This window comes from Octopus sinensis, unplaced genomic scaffold, assembly GCF_006345805.1.
Source record: "Octopus sinensis unplaced genomic scaffold, ASM634580v1 Contig20055, whole genome shotgun sequence".
In the NCBI taxonomy this organism is placed as follows: domain Eukaryota; kingdom Metazoa; phylum Mollusca; class Cephalopoda; order Octopoda; family Octopodidae; genus Octopus; species Octopus sinensis.
The window spans coordinates 14,163-38,839 of record NW_021836848.1 but is presented as its reverse complement, the minus strand read 5'-3'; the positions used below and the strand labels follow the sequence as shown (position 1 = coordinate 38,839).

General features: G+C 36.0%; 1 protein-coding gene across 1 annotated transcript; it reads left to right on the top strand.

Moving 5' to 3' along the window:
* On the top strand, nt 1-23,981 carry LOC115232220 (multiple epidermal growth factor-like domains protein 10). Its single transcript, XM_036500298.1, has 5 exons — nt 1-130; nt 1,567-1,713; nt 3,441-3,593; nt 15,218-15,361; nt 23,604-23,981. The coding sequence occupies exons 1-5, from the start codon at nt 1-3 to the stop codon at nt 23,876-23,878; spliced, it is 849 nt and encodes a 282-aa protein (XP_036356191.1). The 3' UTR covers nt 23,879-23,981.
* Nucleotides 23,982-24,677: the final 696 nt, after the last annotated feature.

Genomic DNA, 24,677 nt, shown 5'->3' with positions numbered 1-24,677 from the left:
ATGAATACTGTTGGAAAAATGGAGAAAATATGGAATGATTCATCGCTGAAAGATATATCCATAGCAACCAGGGACCATTTCACTAAGAAACTAATATACAGGATAATAAATAATGTAACATTGTATATTCGTAAGTTGGAACAAACTGAATTTGTTTGTCCATTCTTATTTGTATATATATATATATATATATAAATATATACTATATATATATATGATACCACTATGGTTTCGACAGCTGGGCAGTACCATTCAATCCAGCGGTGTCAACAGCACTTAAATAAGGTTGTTGTTTAGGAACAAAAATACCTTAGATATCACCACATTCATTCAATCTTAATTCTAGGAAGGATTAAAACTAACATTATTAATTAAACTACAACAAAGAAACACATTTATCCTATGTACAAAAACAGTATCGGTAAATTATAATTCTATAAGTAAACCTATATACGAACTCCTAAAATATCTAATTAAATAGCGACCTAAGCTTTGAAGTCCATACAGATGATACTCCCACCAGTGTGCCACGCACTAGGGTCGATGTAATCGACTTAATCCCTTTGTCTGTCTGTTTGTTTTTGTCCCCTCTGTGTTTAGCCCCTTGTGGGTAGTAAAGAAATAAATATAAAAGTGCAATTCTCTTCGCTCCAAAACAAAACAAACAAACTCGATTATACGTGTGTGTGTCTGTCTGTATATCTGCACACGCACATACATATATGTGTATTTATGTATTATATAAATGAATGTATTTTGTGTTGATGAGAAGAAAAAGGTGCAGCTGTATTGTAAGAAGTGTTCTTCCCAACCATATGATTCCAGGCTCAGTCCACCGCGTGGCACATTGAGCGGTGTCTTCTGGGATAGCCTCGGGCCAATCAATACCTTGTGAGTAGTTGTGGTCGGAAATTGATAGAATTCTATTGCGTCTGTATTTCTTACAGACCACCGCTGGAAAACCGGTGTGTTATGTTTACGTCCCCTAACTTAGCCATTCGGTAAATGAGGCCAATAGGATGAGCACCAGGCTTACAAAATAAGTACTTGTGCTGATTCTTTCTACTGAAGTTTTTCAATGCGTTGCCCTTGCATGGATCCAATTTAATGACTGAAATAAGTAAGATACAATTTAAGAAGATATAACGCCTTGTTAGCTTCGTCAAATCTGTTGTGGAGAGAGACTGATCTGAAACAGTATCGTTTCTATATAAGACCGAATATGTGGGGCTTTCATAGTTCAGGGGGACGTAATCCTGATATGTGTAACGGTAAACTTTTTCCCCATCAACAGACATAAATCTATTTGCTATTTTTCGAGGGGTGGGGGAAGCAAGCCCCTTTGCGTACTGATGTATTAACACGTTCATAAACAGTTAAGATGTTCAAAAAAATCTCTACGCATATTAGGATATTAAAGCGTTTCTAGAATTATACCAGTTTGTGTTTTCGCTGAACAGTTTTCACTAGATTTTTATTTTCACTAACAAACATTTTGGTTTATGGCATTCATACGGCTGGGATTAACATAAATAACATTTTTTTATATTCCACAAGATTTATAAGTTATTGCACTTGATGTCTACTTAAAAATTAAAAGATCTATTTTTATTTATATTAAAGACCAATGTGATATCACCAAAGGAGATTGTGTCGCAGATAATGAGAAGGAAGAAAATAATTGTAATAAAAGTACTTGCTTCAGAAAACCTGGTAAGTTTAGTAGTATTAGTGTTATTTTATATCATTTAATAGAATAACATGATACAGATCTTACTCTCATATTTTGCATGTTCCATCACCCTGTAATAGTTTTAGATTCCTTCATTAGAGTGCGGTTTCTTATTGCATTGTGAGTGTTATTATATGTAATTATCTGTACGTGTACATGTTCATACATGTCTGAAATACTGATTCCGTTCTGTAAATTACCATCACAGTAAAGAAGACAAAGAGGACCACGATGCGTATTTTATACGAAGACACAGAGAATGACTAGAGCAAGAGAAAATATGTATCAATTGATAACTATGAATCAATTTTAGGCAGAAAGCATTAGAAAAGTTTTCTCATGGCTACATATTTTAATATATATATATATATATATATATATATATATATATATATATATATATATATAATAAAACTAATAATATTAAATTTAAATATCAGAAAATATTCATTTCTAAATTTTCAAAATAGATACCTTTCGTTAAAATAAAATTAAAATGTAGCTGATGTTAACATTAACATGTTTTTTGTTTACAGTGTTCATATGATAATTTTATATATCATACCAAATACTTTTCGGATTTATTTGCTTCGAAAAGTGATGGGAATATCACCCGTATTATTACACGCGGAGTAATTTATTTATAATGAAACTATGTCTATATATTTCTTTACACTAAGTGAGAAGATACATTGCGGAACTGTTATTTTAACGAGTTATATCTGTTAATCACCCGAAGAGACACATCTGCACGGTCAGATGCGCCTGACCCGGTTGAGAAGTATCCCACCCGTGACGGATCGATGCTAGATGTGTCGAAACAATTGTATTGTATTTTCGAGTTCATAAAAGTGTACAATGGACCTCTGCTTTGAAGGTTGTGAAACATTTATATTCCACGCAATAAAAGTTGACAAAGCTGTTAATGTGGAATAACCAGTTTTTAAACAAAGCTTAGAAAAAATATACGGTGTGTGTATTCTCCTCTACGAATGTTAAATCTTCAATTTATTCCAGTAATACTAGGCACATCTCACCGTTTTTCCTAGGAGTAAATAAAGCAAATGGAAAGAACCTCTTAATTTTTTAAGAATTTCAATAATTCAGAATTATTAGAAAAAAATGACAAACCTAATATTCTGCATTGATGAGTGGCACCTCTCCTCTCGTAGTTGACCAGATAAACTCATATAGTAATTCTCGAGAGAGAAAAATATATGGGATGGGTGAGTAGAAATGGGATAGACATAGGTGTAAAGCCTTCAATCGTAGATCAACTCAGTTAAGGCTAAGTGACGGCTAAAGAACAACAAAAGCATTAAGCATGCGTCATTAAATGTGAGGAAAATATATACACGAAATATATTTTAAAACCCTCAGAATCTGTAGTTCATAAACACTAATTATCAATTTTCTTTCACTTCTTAAATCAAAAATGTGCGATAAAATAGTAAATTAATGATTAGGGCAGACAGAGGAGCGTCGCAGAAGTAAACCGTTTGTGAACCGATTCTAATAGTTAGATTAATTTATTCCTTATCACTGAGATTGCTAATGCTCTTTAAATTATATGAATCACAACGCTATATTCATCTAAAGCTTTTTATATAACATAGATATAGTTTAATATGAAGGAAATCAATATTATGTATTAAGACAATAATTGAAAGAGATTTTGTAATATTGTTGATGTATTATTTGTTTTCAGACAGTTGTAAAGATTATGGTGATGTTGACTTGTTTGGGAAGAACCAGATATACCAATGTCACTGTAAACACCTTAGTGACTGTCAGTTCAGAAACTTTACGAAATGTAAAAATGGATGCTTACCTGGATATAAAAAGCCATATTGTCAAAAACGTAAGTTACAAAGTAGCAGGGTTGCTGAACATTACATTCTTATATATTCTGTTTAAATTACAATTTCATTAAAAGTTGGTTGTCTGAAGATACTGATAAAATTACTATTGTTTAAAGCGTAATTTTCATTCCCGACATTGTAATTCTGTTTGACTAACGTGCAGAGATATGAAGGTATTAATTCATATGAAAAACAAATAGTTTGCACTACAGATTCCTTTAATATAAGAAAGTTTGAGATATGCAGAACAGTAATAATCCTGTTTCCGTAAAACAACAGTTTAAATCCTATAAACGAAAATATGTTACACTATTATTGTATACTGACAAATAACATTATCACATTCTTGAAATACACATACATGCACACGACATCACATACACCCATATATACATGACACACACAAAAACACACATATACGCAATTTCCACCTCTATTTCCTGCTAGACTCCGATTCCGAAAACCCCATACACCATGAAACTTCCCATTTCTCATCTAAGGTCGCATTATACTTTGCTTTTCACACCCTCTATTATATTCTATCACTTATCTTCTCCTCCACCTCTTCATTCATCCTCTCCTAATCCCTTCACTCCCTCCCCCAAAACTGAGATTCAGCCTTAACGATACTTGTACGTGTTCCACATTCACCGGATTCCTCTCTGTCCCCATCACTAACCATTTCCCATTCTCTTTCACAGAATTGCTAACTTATCACTGCTTGCCCACACTTTCTGATTTTCTTTCTCTGTTCTCACTTATATTCCTTTGTCCTTGAGGGTAACCTCTAACACCTCATCACCGTAATGTATTTCTTACCTTTCATAAAGGGTAGTGATATATCTCCTCTAAATCAAGACACTTGTTCCTGTACGTTATTATACTTTCACCCCTATACACCTGATAGAAACCACATCCCTCAATACTGTGTCCCCACTCAAACGAGGGAGTATTCTCTTAGAAAACTTGCTCCTGACCTAACTAGCGCTAGTATCACCGAGAAAGAAAGCCCCAGCACATTGCAAACTGCTTGGCGTTAAGCAGAGCAGCCAATCGTAGTAGAAAGCATACCAAAGCAGGTACTGGAGCTCGATGCATTTTGCTGTCTTGTCACATTCTGTCAAAACGTTAATCCAGGTGAGCAAAGAAGTTGGACGTTAAACGATGATGACAATGATGATGTTACACCCACACACACACACATGCATACGTTCGTACATACATGCAATATCATTCACACACAAACACACACGCACACACACACGCCACACACACACAAACATACACACACATACACACATATATATATATACATATATATATATATATATATATATATATATATATATATATATATATATATATAACTATATATATATGTGTGTGTGTAGTCAATTCGAGGATGTATTATCTTCTCAAGGGATTAATATATCCAAAATTTCACTGGTTTAATCGCCAACACATTCAAGGAAAGTCTCCCCAATATGTATAGGATTGTTGTAAGTATTATCTAATTAAAACTGGGAAAATGGAGAGTTGGTAAGGCTGTAAATTAATTCATTTAGATAATTCCAAGATAAATTCTGAATACAAATAAATTTTTAGAAAAACTTGCGTGTACGTTTCGATTCCAGCCTATAAATAATTGCATAATTTCAAGAATTCCAATGATGAGAATTAATTATCATTTTGAAAAATATAGGGTAGAATCTCTTCAGAGTTGTGTTTTTTTTTCTTTATAAAAGGATGGTTACATGCTTATGGAAGGAATTAGATTAATAAGCTAGGGACATATATATCTTATATAGAGGGTGTATGTATAGCTTAGAATATCATACAAATAAAGAAATGATTTAAAAATAGGAATAAAAATTATCATGGGAACATAAAGTAGAAACTTTTGTCCTATTACAGATACTTTGTCAAGCGGTGAGGAAGTCATCGTTATAATGATCCAACCAGGATTTAATAACCTATATTCGTATTTCGCGAGAGACGTTTGAATAAAGACTCAGAAATTGAAAGATTCTATCAGTGATTTTATCGACTGTTTTCGGAAGATGCTTTAGTATCTGCTATGAAACTTCTGGTATGCTTGAGGAATAACTCATGAAGGATTTCTATAAAGTTATTCCCATGCTGGACCAGCTATTATTGTCTTAATTTCAAATCATTTGGTAAGGAGATATTGATGTCAGTAGATATATATGTCAGTAGATCCTTAGCATGCTTTAGTTATTATTTTCAGTGTTGTGGACTTTGGTATGCTATATAAGAGTCTAGGTATTCATCTAAAATTGGTAATATAGTCATATTCTTTTTCTGTAAGACCTTCTCAGTATAAAGTTATTAATCTTACAAAGTCTTATATTTTGTTGACTAGAGTTTTGGACCGTTTCATAGCATGTAACATCATGTAATATGGATACACACGCACACACACAGTAAAGTATTCCCTGTTAAAGAACTTTCTGTTTTTCTCACCCACCTTTCTTTTCTTTTATACTTTTCTCTCTTTCATGACCCGATGACCCGGAAGTTACTGCTCTTCCATTACTTTCGCAAAGAGCAGTAATTTTTTTCAGCTGAAAACACTTTAACACGACAACTTTTATCACGAAATAACTTTAAGATACAACATTTGGTCAAGTTAAACCAGTATCGGAAGTTTCCACAAACTGTTTAGTTACAAAAAAATAATTAATTAAGAAATCTGTGACTGAGATCCCCAAATCGCACTGCGTTCGCTTAAACAGCCTGTAACGCCAAACCACACTGCTTCGCTTATAAAACCAGAGAGGAGTGTTCTAATCCACGTCGTGCGAACTAGAAATTATCTAAGTATAATTTTCCCCATTCGTAACAATATCTATATATTCTCACACAAACATAAACACACTCACTCACACAAGTGTATCATGTCTCGTTTCTCTGTTTTTTTATTCTATTGTTCGAAAAAAAGTTCGTTTTCTGTTTTTGTTTTCGTTTCACATTGTGTTCAATGTTTTTTTGATGTCCTGTATCCATATATGCATGTATATACACATATATATGAAGGTATGTACATATATGTATGTATATATTTATATATTATATATATATATATATGTGTATGTATATATATATAATATGTGTGTGTGTGTGTATGTGGTATATATATATATGTGTACATATACATACATACATATATTTATTTCTTTTTTTATAAATAATTTTCAAATTCTGGCACATGCAACTATTTCGTGGGAAGTTGATATATTGATCTCAGTGATCAACTGATAGTTTAACGACCCAATAGATGAAAAGTAAAATGGAAATTGAACTCAGAAACGGATGAAATACCGTTAAGCACTTCGTGCGCGACGTTCTAACGATTCCCCTACCTCACGTTTTAGGAGACGAAATGCTGTTAGGCATTTTGTTCGACGTGATAACGTTTCTCCCAGCTCAGCGCCTTCCTTCTTCAGAGTATTAGATCTCACAATCTCACCACATGTTTCACTATAACGTAGTGATGGAAGGATTGTTTGTATTTTCTTTCACAATGTAAATATAAACTGAAAAGGCTGTTCCTTCGAGTATATACACCAGGACTAACACAGCTGCATCTTCGGAAAAAATAAAAGAACATTTTTTACAATACTTGTAATCTCTTTCTATAATCAGAAGTAAAAACTTGTTAGTTTCTTTGTGTAATATTTGTTGTAATTCAAATGTAAAAAATCTCTTGTTTCTAAAATATACCATTACTTATCTGAACACTTGCTCCCGTTTGTTGCTATTCGCATTCATTTTCCGATTTTTCAGTTTAATAATCTAAACTTATTTCTTTATATACAGGGAAAATATCATGAATTCATAAAGAACGAGTCGAACAAGTCGAACGTATTCCTATTTACTTTCCTCTGATAACAAACAGGCAAAGAAACCTCTAATAAGAATTTCTTCCGAAACATATACAGATTAGTACTGTAGAAATTTACAGTAATTTTGCGGGTGAGGAAATAACAATATTTCATATTCTATATATTGTTGATAATGATTGTAGTGGTATATTTTTTCATGACAATAAATCGAAATTAATTTGTTTTAAATACACAGTATTCAGATATTATCAATTGAATGACAATATAATATATTTTATGAAAGTATCAAAATATTGGTTCAAGTTGACCGAGCAGGTTTTTTAATGCTTATTAGAAAATTATAACGATCATTCCAAGTGAGCAGAATCTCTGAAATTATTGGCAACGTGGTATATACGTAGATTCTTACAAGTTGTGTAAAATCCAAACTGGAATTAGTGCAGGGTGGTTCTTATTTTTCGACCCCAGAAGAATTAGAGCGAAGTCGGGCCCGGCGGATTTTAAGAGGAAAGCACCGGAATGAATGCTAGCTTCACCTAAAATAATGTTAATAATGCAAGTATTTCAGTGCAAAGGTACACCTTTCCTTACCATTTGCTCTCTCTCTCTCTCTTTCTCTTCTCTCTCATCTCTCATCAATATATTATCCATTTCACGAATGTCGGCTGATTTCAGAGCACGTCTAAGAAAAATAGTCGGTGATATTTAATAGTTTTCTCTATGCAGACATAAAAAGCCGAAAAATATTTAGCAACAGAAAGGACACTGCAAGAATCATATTTACTCAAGTGCATTGATAATGTCAGAAAAATGAGATCACTGCAAATTAGTATCGAAATATAGTCATGGATCTGGCTGACAGGGTGCTAAATATACCATATATACTCAATTTCCAGTTGATACGATGATGATGTTGATGATGAAGATGGTGATTAGCAGTTTTTAAAGGAGCAGTTAAGGGCTGTGAAGTAGATCTCATGATATATACACAAATATGTAGACATATATATAAATATGTGTATGTGTATGTGTATGTGTGGCTATTGAGTTGATTTGACTCTTTTAGCAATACTGGTATGATTAGTGACCCCGTTTACTGTAGTGACGTATAAATAACACACATACGCACGCGCACTTTTTTATTTATATTTATTTAACTTAACATTTACTGACATGAATTTTCTATTTTTATGTATTATTTTATATTCTGTTCTCTCTAGATTCAACAATGAACGTTACCTTCCACCAGGAATGGAATGCAATCTAAAACCAAACACAAACAGAACAATTTGTATCGGTGACGTAAAGGGCTACATTGGATATTGATGGGACGCTGGATTTATCGTATTAAGTTATTGGGTATGTTGATTTCTCACATTAAAGCGATTTCCAATTGTTTATTCAAATGTATTTGTGGTATTTCATGTCATGCATTATCAGTGACATCAAAACCTATTATCAAACGACTATTTATCACACATCTTATCATCGAAACACTTTTTTTATTGAAAAAACTTTAAGAAAACGTATTTTCAAAAGACACCATATTACTGAAACGATACTTTTTTCATCTAAGCCTCTTGACATTGAATTAATTTTTTAAAAAGTATTTTGTGAAATACTTTATTTTTGTATGCGGATTGCAACACTCTTGATTCGAATTCGTGTGTGGAAACAAATCTTGTTGTGTTGGGAGGGTCATTGTTGTGTTGGGAGTACATACGTACTGGTTCAAAATGAAATTTTCATTGTTAGTCAAACGGTTCAATATCCAACAAACTAACTAACCGATCGTTTGTTTTGTGTGTTCGTTAAGCAATCGTTTGCTTGTGTGTCAAGGTGATTTCGTTGCTATTCTTGACCTCATCAATGACATTTCCTTTGTTTTAAATTTCTCCCTTGAGTCTGTCTGAGAATTATTCCTACGCCTGTGTTTAGGTATGCTTGTATGAGTGCATGTAGATGAGGAGTAGCTTATAAGAGAGGGGGAGGGGAGAATAAACAAAGTGTGTGTTTGTGTGTGTGTGTGAGTGTGTATCTGTGCGGTTGTGTATATATACACATGTGTCTACCTGTATTTGTGATTTTGTGTTCGTGAGCATGAGTGCATTGTAAGTAATCACACATCTACATACACACAAACTATCATACACGCTCAGAGGCATAAGAATGATTCTCAGACTGACTCAAGGCAGACCTCTAAAAGAGAAGTCATGTTATTGAATTAAATTATGAAAAAATAAAATAATTGTATCTTTTGTGCGGTTTGAAATAATTTTCAATTGAAGATAAATATTATAAATACATAAATATAAATAAACAAATAATAAAAGAATGTATTAATTGTTATACAAAATAAGTTCGAAAGATGACAGATAGTTGTGCAGATATATCTTCTGCTTCAGTCATTGGACTGCGGCCATGATGGGGCACTGTATTGAAAAGTTATATTTGGTCGAATGAATCAACCTCATTACTTATTATGCAAATGTAAACCAACTCTGGTCATCAAGATATTGTGGGAGACCAGCACACCACACCCACACACACATATGTTACACACGAAAAGCTCCTTTCAGTTTCCGTTTGCTAAATCCACCACGACACTTTGGTCGGCCTGGGGTTATAGCAGAAGACTTATCCAAGGTGCCACGCAATACGACTTGAACCCAGACAGATCTGATTGTGAAGGAAACTTCTTGCCACACAGCCACGCTTGCGCCTATACCATTTTATCTACATAAAAACTTTAAGTATAATAACTTTCAGTAGAAATTGTGTTACAGACTGCAACAATTTTCCCTATAAAAATATAAATTTCAAATAGATATAATTTGCATTTGAAAATATAACTCAGATTATTTAACCAATCCTGTTAGAGAGAGAGACGGGGGGTGGAAGAGAGAGAGAGCGGGGGGGGGGAGAAAGAGAAGAGAGAGAGAGATGAAAGTTCTGGTGGTTAGGGTGTTGCATCCATGATTGTAAAATCGGTGTTTCAATTCTCGGACCAGTGATGCGTTGAGTTCTAGAGTAAAATTCTTCTTTGATGTTACCCCAGTTCCCTCAGCTGTAAATGGATAAACCTTCGGCAAACTGGTGTTCAGTTCAGCGGGATGTTGGTCTGCTAGCCCAGCCAGCCTGAGGCGGCATTATTCAAAAGCTTTGATAACGCGAGCCAGTGTAACAACATCCGATTGTCTGGTCGGTACAGTGGTAACTTGTATAGGATATCATCCATAATTTGTGTCTGGTTGTTCCTTTGAAAACGCTATCAATAACATACAACGTTACAACCGTTTCTATCGTCGGGTTGACGGTGATTAAACTGATAATCCCATCAAGCTTGTTTAGTGAGGAAGATGACTCTAGATATCTTACATAGTGAAAAACAAGACTTGTTAATGGATAGCTGAATTCAGGGTTGTTAATGGACATCGGTAATGCGTATAACTGCACACATTAAATGTATGTGTATGTTTAGTGGCTTGTTTTCAGTTCATTCAGATGAAGTATGATAGAATTATATAGCCTTCATTTCGACAGCTTCATTGCTGGCGGTGGCTGGCCAAGGAGGAGCAACTGATACAAATGGAAACATAATTTCATCTTGAGATGGAAGCCACAATGCAGGGCAAACATCTGGAATAATGTTTTAGGATATTAATGCGAAGTTTGGAGATCCCTTCAGCCACTTTAATAATTCCCTTCTTAAGCACACAAACTCCGTTGTCTTGACTTAATCTTGTCAGTGGGCATATTTCGTGATATGGTGACTCAGTTGAGGTTTTTTTCCATACCTCAGCAACTATGAACTACAGTCGGGATGGTAGTTTCAGGCGTGTGGAAGATGCAGCGTAGGTGTTTTTTTTATTCACCCAAACACTACGTGTCGAAATGTTGTATAGCCAGTCCTGTTTCTTATTAATTCTTTATGGCTGAAATTACTTGCATCCGTAGATGGCACCATTGCATTGCAGTGGTGGGAGAGTCACATATTTGCACCAACGAATTGCTGTCACTTCTAGAGTTCCAGGAGCACGGAATGTGTGATTACTGGAGGAAGCTGCTGTGATCCTGTGTACGGATTCGTCCTTTGTCGAGGTGTCGTGCAGTTAAAATCATTCTCTCCATTGACCTCAGATTAAAAAACGTAATTTTAGGAATCTTCTATTTTCTTTATTTCTTTTTTTATGTTCTTTAATTGTTCATTATGCTTACTGCTCGGTCATCGTCAAATTTTATAAAGGGGCCATCAATGAATCAGTCAATCAATCAATCAATCAATCATCAATCAATGAGATATCAATGAGTCTATTTATATTCTAAAGACAACTACATGCGTGTGTTTTTCTTGCTCTTTACGTATGTGGATGGATTTGAATTATTTTACAAGAAGAGAATTTATTTGGATGTATTTTTCTCTCATTTCGGATAGCGTTAGAGCAAAGTTGATACACTATAACAAGAAAACATGTCTTTCTTACCAAACTGTTTCAATTATTTGCACTTGTACATTGAAATGCTGCATCTAAATTTGAAGAATTTGTTAGAAAATTGAGTGACAAAAAACTTTTTCTTGATTCTTTCACACAGTTTGAAAACATGGATTTGGTCTGTGTGATGGAATGTATATGGAGCTATGTAAAATATTTTGTCACATACAAATAATAATATTCGAAGGTGGCTAAAAGTTTTCCTTTAGATTAAAGCTTTCGATTAAAATTCTAATTTTATATTATTTAAAGTTACTTTTTATTTAAAATTCTTGTGCTTTGTAGGATGCATTGTATGTTTGTAATTATCCTGAGTTAAAAACAGTCCCATAGATGAAATCAGTGCACAAATGTCAGTGAAATAACATTTCACAAAGAAGTCGTTTCGATAAAAATAAATACCATCAGAAGTCGATCGACTGAGTGTTGTTTGATAAAGCATCTTTCGATCAAAGAAAATTAGGGTATGATTGATGAAGGTCTAACCAATAACTATTGAACTTCTATTATTTAACGTTGAGTGGTGTTGCCTTGGCGAAAGATAGAAAAGCGATATTTGATACAGAGACAGAATCAATGATAATGCAATCGCAGTACAAGCTTTACTGTACAGACATGTTTGGGGTAAAACTTAGACGAGAGGAAGATTATTATCGGTATTGTTGCTAGGTCGATTAGGGAAACGGACAAGAGAAATATGACGGAAATTTAATGTCGAAAGAGAGATATGGGTTTTAGGTGTAGAGAGAGGAAGAATCTGGTAAATTTTAGATTTATTTTACGAGATGTGGTCCAGAACTTTATGACCATTGCATTGATTTATGTTTAGAACTCACGGAGAGTAAATGAATCTTATAATAACTCACAATAAAATCTGTGCTCTCTGAGACAATATCTTTGAGAGTTAGAAACGGTTTGCCAATGGATATAGCATCCTGTGCTTCGACGTTTTCAGGATGTAATAATTTAGAAGCTGAACCGCAATGGGAAAGCATTCTGAAAGTAAAGTATCATTTAGACTAACGTTACAGTCACGAACACTTACCAAAAATATGCTTAGACAATATATTGCGATTTGTTTATTTACCATCTCAATATGGCTAACCACTAAGGGTGGATGTTACTTAAGCTTGCAGCCCCAGGAGAACAACTCCTCCAGCTGGCTATAGACACGCTTTCTGTGCCCTATCGGTATTTGCAATGGGAGATCAGCCCTAGAGGTTAGCCATATTCAGATGGAAAATATACGTCACACACACACACACACACACACACACACACACACACACATATTTATATATATATATATATATATATATGTATTTCTAAGCACATGTGTAAGTAGACACACAACACGAGCCACTCCTACTATAAATTCTTCCTTGGAACGTAAACGATACTATGCAGACCAACCACACACACACACACACACACACACACACACGTGCTATCATTACAAAAACACATACACACACACGCACACACACAGACCTGAGCGAATGCACATACACACACATACCGCCTTCTCTTGCAATTTTTCTTCAACCATTCCCTTCTTGTCAGTTCAATATGTGACCGCGTGTGTATCGTTGGCGATTCTCTTTCTCCGTCTTCCCTTCCTTGGACCTTTCCTTTTTCTATGTTTCTGACGAAGAGTTCCGCTCGAAACGTTAAATCCTCCTTACTTCTTTCCTTTCCTGGGTGTCCAATAACACTACACCTGTTCCACGTCCTCGCGTTGTTGTGTTTTCTCTTTGTTCATGTTTGGAGTAACTATATATATATAGACAAAAAGAGCCACTCCCAATTCCTTCTTCCTTGACCTTAAACAATACTTAGCCCTACAACACGCAAAGATTAACAGCCACAACCACACACACATACACACACGCACACACACACGTGCTATCATTGCACATATACACACACACGCACACGCAGACCTTCGCGCACGCACATATCCACACTTACACACACATACCTCGTCTTGCACTCTCCCGTCTTTGAAAGAACTTATGTTCTCCCATTTCCTTCCGATTATTCAAAATGTGGTCGCGTGTGAACCGTTGGCGATTTTTTCTCCTCCGTCTTTCCTTCTCTGGATTTCTTTCCTTTCCTATGTTGCTGACAAAGAGCTCCGCTCGAGCGTTAGACTCCTTCTTTCCTTCTTCCTGAGCGTCCAATAATACTATATTTGTTCACGTCCTCGCTTTGTTGTGTTTTTTTGTGCTTTCATGATTGGATTAAACTATATATATATATATATATATATATATATATATATATAAATACACACATATATTTATATATATATATATATATATATATATATATATATATATATATACATATATATATATATATATATACATATACTATATATTATAACATATATATATATATACTATATATATATATATATATATATACACATATATATATATATATATTATATACACATATATATATTATATCTATATTATATATATATATATATTATGTATATATATATATATATATATGTATGTAGTATGATGTATGTATTATCCATATATAAATGCACAACCTTAGCAAACTGTAGTAGCAGTGTAGCCCTCGCTACGAGCAACTCATTGAACTGGTGCCTACGATAATACATACTAACAGGAAGACACAGCATATATACATCATAATTGGGCCCCTAGAAATAAGAGGCCTCTACACCACTACCCCGTGTGCCCGTAACTTAGGACTGCAATGTTAACATACTGTTGATTTCTATTTGATATAATCCTTTTAAGTCTCTCTTCTCGGCTATGATGCTTTAAAGTGTCCTTAACTCATTAGCGTAGCTACGTTTGGGGGGCAGTAGGGGTGGTCCACAAATGGCGGTACTTTTAAAGGAGAATTCACTATTGAGTCTGCTATAGGCAATTTGTGCTTTTGTGGGGTCCGGGGCGGCAAACGAAAGGGCCGCCCCGGGCGGCACACACTCTGGATACGCGAGTGTCTCATATGTAGCTTATGTAGCGTCTACATATACAGGAATCGCATAATTTTTGATTACTTATATGTGCGCGAATTTCTGCAATTTTTAGATTGTAAATGTGATATATAATATCTCTTGTTAGCTACATCAAGAGATTCTATATCAAGAGATACTCTTGAAACATAGAATCTCTTGTTGATTATATGTGAGATCTTGTAAGATTGAATTTTATATTCAATAACTGTTTTATTTTAATGCTCATTTACAAAGAAAATGTTTCGATGTTATCAATTTAGGATGTCCACCACAATTGTATGGTAAAGACTGTATCAATGAATGTCATTGTTCTCGAGCGGAATCATGTCACCAAAGTACTGGAATCTGTAACTATGGCTGCGAAGATGGATGGTATGGAGAGAAGTGTGACATGCAAACATATGGTAAGTACATATTTGTTCAGGGTATGAGGGTACTTAGATACTTAATGACTTTCGGCCAGAATGTACCCCGCCCATGACTAACCTAGTAGCAACACTAATAAAACATTTAATCATGCTTCATGTTACAATCATGTTTTGGGCACCATAGTCCGTGCGAGTAAAGAGTTATTGTTGGCAGAGATTTATCCGGGTGTACTTGATTTATCTGGAATTTGTTCGGGATATTAATCCGGGGAATGTCTGAATACCATGAGATCCTTTTCTTTTTTTATGTATCTTGGCATGATGCTAAAGAAAGCAGGGCCAGTTGAGATGAAGTGCTTCTGTCTTAGTTTTATAATACGATTTTGTAGATGACGAATGGCATTGGGACATAAAATATATATATTTGTATTTCTTTGATCTCACTATCAGAACATCACTCCGCTAAAACTTTATTCCTAACTCTCCTCTATATCACTACCTTCAACTTTCTTTTTTAACCACGTAATAAATATTACGTTCCCCTCACCACATGTCATGGACGCTTCTCCCTCTGTCTTTTCTCTCTCCCTCTTTTTCTTTCTCCCTCTTCATGCCTCACTCCTCACCTTATCCTCCTTTTCTCTCTCCAATTTCTTCCTCTTGTTCTCTAATTCCCTTCAACTAATCAAGTGAAAGCTTTACAATGATGTTCCCCCAATCTCATATCATAGAGGTTTCTCTCGCCCTCCTTTTCTCTCTCGCTCCCTTTTCTTCTTCCTTTTCTCTAATCACGTGAAAGCATTACTGATGGGCTAAGTACCCTAATGACAAGCAGAATTATTATAAGAGTTATCATCGCTTAGTTGCATATTGTGTTTTTTCACCCATGGATAACAGCGAGCACATCCAACTGGAGGTTTGTTTGGTCTCCTACACTGTCGATGACCTTCAAAATCTTTCAGTCATACGCGTAAGTGTTTATATTGGTGAGTTTGATAAGGTTGGTGGTGCTACAAATGTAAATAACAAAGAGAAATGGATCCAATACAGGGCCTTGAAGGATTCCAATAATTACAAGTACTGAGCTTGATCGAACACCATCGAACACCACATGCTGGGTCTGTTCATCAGGAAACACTTCTATAATTTCCCTCTGATTTCTGTGTTGGATAGTTACTTTGACAGTATGATGCGATCAACTTTATCAAAAGCCTCGCTGAAGGCAAGATAAATGGTACGGGAATAGAACCCTCAGGACCTCTAGGGTGTGATTAAAATGATGCAAGCGCTGTCTTAGGAAGCCGCTGCTGGTGCTAAAAACTTATTGTATGGAAATGAGTCGACTCACTAAAGAATGTGACTTACTCGAGACCTCACCCCTCTCTCAAATAATTTGATAATGGAGTAAGACTGGTAATTCGCTGGGAGTAATTTCTTTTTGCTTTTTGAAAACAGGGACAATCGATTTTCAGCAAAATAGCCAACGTCCAGTGATTTTATTCAGAGAATAGCTAGAGAGAATACGAATTCATAGCATCATTCCCCTCAGAACTCTAGTGGGAAAGCTATCGGGACTCACACCTGAGTTGCTTTTAATTTTGCTTCTAAGTGCTCTGATATCCAGGACGTCAAGAGATATAATGGATAGAGTGTGCAGGAGGTTTGCTTCACAGATGCTGTCCAGATTAACCATACTTGCATTGCTGAAAGCAGAGCAGTATTGCTTCTGCAGAATCTCACCCATGGATTTTCGCTCACTAAAGAGAATGTTGTCCTCATCAATCAAAGGTTCAGTGAATGTTACAGCGACCATTTGCTTTTTGGCAAAGGAGTAGAACACTTTGGGATTGAATCGATTTATATAAGATTGCATTACTTGATTCGAGAAAAATCAGTCAAGTAAGCCTGTCGCTGATGCCAATAATTTAGTCGCTCGATTTTTGACTCATCCGTTTTATTTTCTTTATTAGGGTTTTTATATATTTTTTGCTTGTTTATATTTAGTTTGGCTCATGCTCTGTAATGGAGAGTATCATAAATATGTATTTGTGACAGTGTCCTGAAAGAGCTTCTAGGATACATTGATGCTGTTTGAAACGAGTGAATAAGCGAAAGGCGAGTCAATGAGTGAAAGATCCTGAGTGATTGCATTCCATTGTGAAGATCCATGCGGTCAAAGAGTGTTCTGATGAGAAATCAGATTTGTTATGGTCGGAAAGAAGAGTCTTTTTCCTCTGCAATATTACAAACAATGTCAGTATGGTTACTAAACATTAAGTCCAATAGGTTTTTGCTGAAGCTCGTTGGCTCTAGCATGAGTTGGAAAAGGAAAAATTAGTCAATAAAGTGACTCCACTGTTGCGTTGTCTTGGACTGAATTGCTTTCAAGTTATAAATAGACTAGTCAACGCAGGGAATTGAAGTCGTCTACCATTAAAATGCTACCAGATTGACACTGTTGAATAAAAGATTTAATATTGTTATGTCATTCTTTGAAGAACGGTAAAAGGCACTTGGAATGACCTGTAGACCCTAATTATAACAAAATCATTGGGATTTGTTATACGTAGCTACTGATTCACAGTATGTTGCATGAAATATCCGTATCTGCAGTGAATGCGCCATGTAGCAAAATGGTAAATCCTCTCTTTCTTCTGCCGTTGCGATCTGCACGGGTCACAGAGATTTTCCTCATTGGTCGGTAGCCCAGTGTTAAATCTTTTATCTCTTCGCATTAAAGGATGACCTGATGATTTGTGCATTCAGCGAAAATGGTAAGATTAGAGTAGTGGCTTGATTACACTTTTTCAACGGTCCCGAAAGGGACTTATGTTTTAATGTCGGCGAGGGACCAGTTTATGGACTGGGAGTAACGACAAAGGGACAGTATGACAGTCATTTATCTGAATCTCTTTTGGCAGGTTTCGGGTGGATAAGAAAGAATAATTTGTCTGGTTAAGGAATATTTGGTGGATAAAGCTGTGGTTACATTGACGGTTTTGTCGTTTGTTTGTTTTGTTTTTGTTGCTACAGGATGTTCTCCAGTTTACTGGGTTGTTGAAAAGGTTTGTATTGGGTCTGTTGATTTTATTCTTCTTTCTGTTGGATGCTTTCTTATTTCTTTACTTGTGGGAAAATCACGTGTTGGTAGTACTGCACCTGAATATGGTTTTATGAAGCTTGTGATGTTGGCTAGGAGATTGTACTTCGATCCCTGGAAGATGTGTGAGCGTACAATAGTGCTGTAGATATAATATCTCGCGTTGGGGACAGCAGTAGATTTTAGAGGAATTTAATGCGAATGTTTATTTCCTTAAATTGATAAAAGAAAAAAAAAATTACGGACGATTAGTCGCGCAAGGCACGAGAACGTGCAATGACGTTCCTGGGATGACATCGACCAACGGAGCAGCAACAGACAGCGAGCTTCCGTAGTTTGCCGGCAGATGGAGGGGATCACGCGATTGCAGCAGGAAACGCGATGACAACGTCGTCTGCCCGGAAGAGAGTTGAGGCTCAGTCCAGACAAAGACAGTGGTGGTGGACTAGGAGCCGACAGTTACGCCAACATCTCGAGCTCGGTGGTTCCCGGAGCGCAATGTGGTGTGCACCAAGGACAGCGAAGGCGAGGTCGCTCACATGCGGACGGACGAGGTATCGGCGGCATATTGAGGAGTCGAAGGCCTTGTATGGTCAGACCAGCGGCGATTATTGTGAACGGGTTGTGTTGGCGTTGTAGCGCTTCTTTGCTTTTCTATTGTTGTTGTTTATGGAGTGCTTCTCATTATTCATCTGTGTGGCTCTTCATCTGTTCGGATCTTATTCATGCCAAAATGGAAAAATGTTGATGTTGAGTAGTTTGTGCTTAAATATGAAATATAGGTATAGGTATAAAAGGTAACAATAGTCAATAAAATCAGCCAAGAATTTGTTATGTGTAGTATTGTACGGAAATAGACAAGGATATTCGTGGACGTTAAAATATTGAGTAATCTGAAGTCGGCGAGCCAGAAAAGAATATTGAGAAATTTGTAAGGCGGCAAGCTGGCAGAAACGTTAGCACACAGGGCGAAATGCGTAGCCGTATTTCGTCTCCGTTACGTTCTGAGTTCAAATTCCGCCGAGGTCGACTTTGCCTTTCATTCTTTTGGGGTCGATAAATTAAGTACCAGTTACACACTGGGATCGATGTAATCGACTCAATCCGTTTGTCTGTCCTTATTTGTCCTCTCTGTGTTTAGCCCCTTGTGGGTAGTAAACAAATAGCTATTTCGTCTGCCGTGCGTTCTGAGTTCAAATTCTGCCGAGGTTGACTTTACCTTTCATCCTTTCGGCGTCGATTAAAAGAGTACAAGTTACGCACTGGGGTCGATATAATCGACTCAATTCGTTTGTCTGTCCTTGTTTGTCCTTTGTGTTTAGCCCCTTGTGGGTAGAGAACAAATAGGTATTTCATCTGCCGTTACGTTCTGAGTTCAAATACTGCCGAGGTCGACTTTGCTTTTCATTCTTTAGGGGTCGATTAAATAAGTACCAGTTACGCACTGGAGTCGATATAATCGACTGGTCTCCTCCACAAACATTTAGGGCCATGCGCCTACAATAGAAAAGAATATTGATAAATGTGTGGTTAAAATATTCTATAAACTTGTGTGTATTCGTTGATAGGAATATTGTGTATTTAGGAATATCTGTCGGTAGGATATTGTGTAGTTATGGTACAAATAGACAATAAAAATTGAAGAGTTCAGAGATTCAGAATAAGGAAGATGCTTATGGCTTTATTGTATAGTTATTGGCAAGTAGCCTGGGAAAACGTGTCTATACCGTTCATCTCTTTAGTATTCAGATTTCAAACCAGATATTAATATTTACTGCTGACCACATAACGTTAATAGATGTGCTTAAATATAATATAAAAACTTCGGAGCAATAAGCAGTTAGTATCCTCTTCTTTGTATTATAATATATCCTGGGCTAAATGATTTAGCAAAGACACAATTAAGCTCAGAATTTTACGCAGCATGAGCACAGTTACATTGGAGAGTGTTCTCTTAAACTGCGGTGTTTAGTTTTTTAATTTATGTTACTTGGAAAATCTATGAATGCTGGTGGAATTGGGTTTCACAAATCTTTCTCTTTCTCTCTCTCTCTCTCTCTCTCTCTCTCTTCTCTCTCTCTCTCTCTCTCTCTCCACACACACACAACACACACACATACACACACACACACACACACATATATATATATATATAATATATATATATATATATATGTATTAAAGTATAATGTAGGAAAGCCCATTGCATCCGATGTGAGGATGGAACTTGGAAAAGATAAATAATAAACATGGTTTAAATGATTGACACAGTGGACCAGTATTTATTTATGTCGTTTTACATTCCAAGTTCATCTCCACCCCTCGACCGAACTAACCTTGATTTCCATCCTTTCAGTGAGTATCGATACAATAGGTACCAGTAATATATTCTAAAGTCTATACAGTAAATTACATAACTTTTGCTAACAAATCGGAGATATGTTATTCTCGTGCGTACAGAATATACTGGTTTCAAATCTTGGTACAAGGCCAGCAATTTTGGGGGAGGGTGCACTATCGACCTCGGCGGTATTTGAACCCCAAACATTAGTTGGGTGAAATATCGCTAAGCATTTTGACCGGAGTGCTAACCGCTCAGTCGGCTCACCACCTTGCAAAATATATTACATTGCTTATTTCTGTATGTCAGTCTTTCTATTTTGTTAGATTCCTATGACTGTATCAATGCTTTAGTATATTGCGGTATCGTAATGGTAAGGTTCTTCTCATACGTCTAATTGAGGGCGAAATTATAAAGTACATCGACGGAGGAGACATCAGCAGAAATATTTAAGGCCGGTCGCAGCTGTCGATAATTTCAAGAAGAGGTCTGGTGTTCAAATCGTTGTCAGGTATGGAAAAGCAGCGAGCTCTGACACGAAGGCAACTGAGGATTTCGTGCATGAATTCAGTCAGCTCATCGTAGCCGAGGGGTACATCGCACAAAAGGTATTCAGCTGTGATGAAACTGGCCTTTTTTGGAAGGAAATACCTAGAAGAAACTACATAACTGCAGAGGAGAAAGAACTGCCACGCCACAAGCCTATGACAGTCCAACTCTTGCCATTTGTGACAATGCAAGTGGAGACTTGAAGATTAAGCCGCTCATTTTCTACCATTCCGAAAACCCACAAACGTTCAAGTTGCACAAAATTCTGAAGGAGAAGCTGCAGGTCATGTTGAGGTTGAACATTAAAGCCTGGGCCACCAGGGAATTCTTCACCCAGTATGTGAACCTTATCTTCGGAGCAGCAGTGAAAACGTACTCTCTGGAGAACGACCTTCCTCACAAGGCCCTCCTCATCTTCGGCAATGCTCCTGCTCACCCTCTTAACTTCAAAGATGATATCCTGGACAAATCTGAATTTATGAGTTATGTACATTTCACGCAACACCATCCCTAATTTGCCGCCCATAGACTAACAGGTGATTTCTAATTGTAGGAAATAGTACACCAAACACCGGTTTCGTCGGTACTTTGAAGTCACCGAAAATACAAATCTAACCATTCGTGAGTTTTGGAAAGAGCACAACAACATTGTTTACTGGCTGAAAATCATCGATATGGTTTAGCAGATTGTAACGAGGAGAACACTGAATTCTACAAAAAGAAACTGTGGACTGACTGTGTATCCGAAAGAGATTTCAAAGGGTTTGAGTCTGAGACATCTGTAGTCGAGGAGATAGTGTCTCTTGACAAGTCCATGGGCCACGAGGTAGATGATGAGGACATTAACGATCTCATCAAGGAACACTCAGAGAAGCTGACAACAGATGAACTCCCTCAGCTTCATGAACAACAGCATTCGGATGTGGTGTAAGAATTTGGTTCCCGGAGTAGGAGTGTGTTGCAGAAATGGTTATCTCTACGGGTGACTTCAAGGCTGTGTTGGCAAGTAGCAGTATGTTTCTGAATCTGTAGTAAAATATCAGCCTGAATAAGCATATACAAGCCGTGCAGCTGCTTTATCTAATGATACTGGTCTGGCACATTTTCTTAACATTTTGAAATGCAGGAAAAAGCAGACTTCTCTTGATATGTTTCTAAAGAAACGACCTCCAAGTGTGAAACGTAAAGAAAGTGTCCAAAAGACCTAAATTAAGCGAAGTGAGGCAGAAAACACCCCTCAAATCTCAATGGAAGGAAATTCTCCTTCCAAACAATAATCCTCCTCCTCTGGTCTATCGTCTTCCTCGCGCACACAGCGTCCTATCATTAAAGTAATTGAATTAATAAAATCAGTTTACATATTTCTTTTGCCTTCTCTTTTATCATGTTTTTACAATTGTCATTTCCCATGTAACTTCACCTTTTCAGTTTTAAAACCCATAAAAAATATTTTGGCGTGATTTGAGGGAGGGGCTGGAACGGATTAATTATATTTTAATTAATTTCAAAATTGGGGAAAATTGATTTGTAAAACGAGTAAATCGAAACACGAGCTCGGCCATGGAACGAATTAAACTCGAAATGCGAGGTATGACTGTATAAATTTAATCTAATAATATTCAATTTAAAATCTTCATTAATCAGTTATTTTGAGGAGAGCAAATTGTACATCATAATTGTATATTCATCTCGATTTCCCCAAACAATATTTTCTACAGCAAATATAGAAATGTGTTTTAGAATCCAATGTAAAATAAGTCTGTGCTAAAAATTCGGCCAGATGTAAAATTGAAGAAAATTATTCAAGATAAAAGAGTATCGGCTTCTTTTTTTTTTGCACGAGATCAGCAGGTTCGGAGAAGGGGGATAGTTGATTACATGGAGTCCAATATTCAGCTGGTACTTATTTTATAGACTCCGAAAAGTAAAGACGAACCCGGCGCCATTTGAACTCAGAACGTAATAGTGAAAGAAGTGCGGTAGCAATTTTACCAGTTCGCAACCTCAAGCTATAGGAATACAGTAGCTTTGTCGATATCCTTACCAGATGTTTTACGTATATTTTCTTTACAAATGTTAAGTTTTTGCATTAAAACAGTCATTTCCCATTCGGTAAATAAGGGCGATACATAAATAAACGTCTTACAAGGTATACACTGCATTTATGTTATTATGTACAAAAAATGTGGTTTACATAAATGTGTGACTGTTTCATAAGTTATACTTTCAAGATACATTATACTAAAATCTTTTTACACTTTATTAATTCTGACTTTTATATTTTCCAGTTAATATTGCTCGAGGTCAAACTACAAATCAAACAAGTATATATGGAATAAAAGGAACTACAGTCTTCCATAATGGAACTTGTGAAAAAATGAATATATCGATGGCATCCGACAAAGCAGTTGACGGAAATTTTGATCCTGGATTCACGCATAAATCATGTGCAAATACTGACTGGGAAAAAGATCCATATTGGGAAGTGATGTTTGATAAACCATACACGATATACCAACTGAGAATATATAATCGAATGGGAATATATCGTAAGTATTGTTAAAAAGTTATTAATGTTGTCGGTTCGTCTCAGTTTATCTTGATTCAGCAGGATTATTTTCGAAAGTGTTCCAGCCGTGACTCTCCTGTCATTTTAATGACAGTATCGTGCGTTTTGACAGAAAGTTTGTTTGCTAGTTCTAACGATTCCAGTGGCCGATTAAAAGAATCTTCGTTGGTTCACAATACATTTGTTTATTTATGTTGACACAGTGTATATAAATATTATATAGCAAGTTAAAAGAATATTATTATTGTTGATGAAATTTGATTTGTTTTTGATAATGGAAATGAGTTTTGTTTTCTCTTTACTTTGAACATCAGAAGGGACCAACGTGTGATTGATGAAAACGTTGTATTGTTTTAATAATATGGCGGCTATGACCTCGCCAACAAAATTTCCTTTCGGTCTGTAACTCCTCTAATTGCTAGTGCAATACTTCACTTTAGAGTGTAAGGGTTTTGGTGGCTTTCGTATCTATTTTTATGGTCGCGCCATTATTAAACCGATTGTTTGTAATACAGTATTATAGCAGCCAGAGTTGAATATAATGTATTCATATATAAAAAGAAATGTTCATGCATTTGTGTATAACTACATGTGTATGCACACAGGTGCACACGCGCACATACACATGCATAACTAGAAAAGCACTCGGAGAGAGCAGATCTTCGCCAAACCAGCAGGAGCAGCACTACGACGTCAACGTTGACGACGACCACCACCACTACCACCATATCACAATCACCACCACAACTATCCTACCTCTATCACCAACATCAACAACAGCATTGTCATTGCT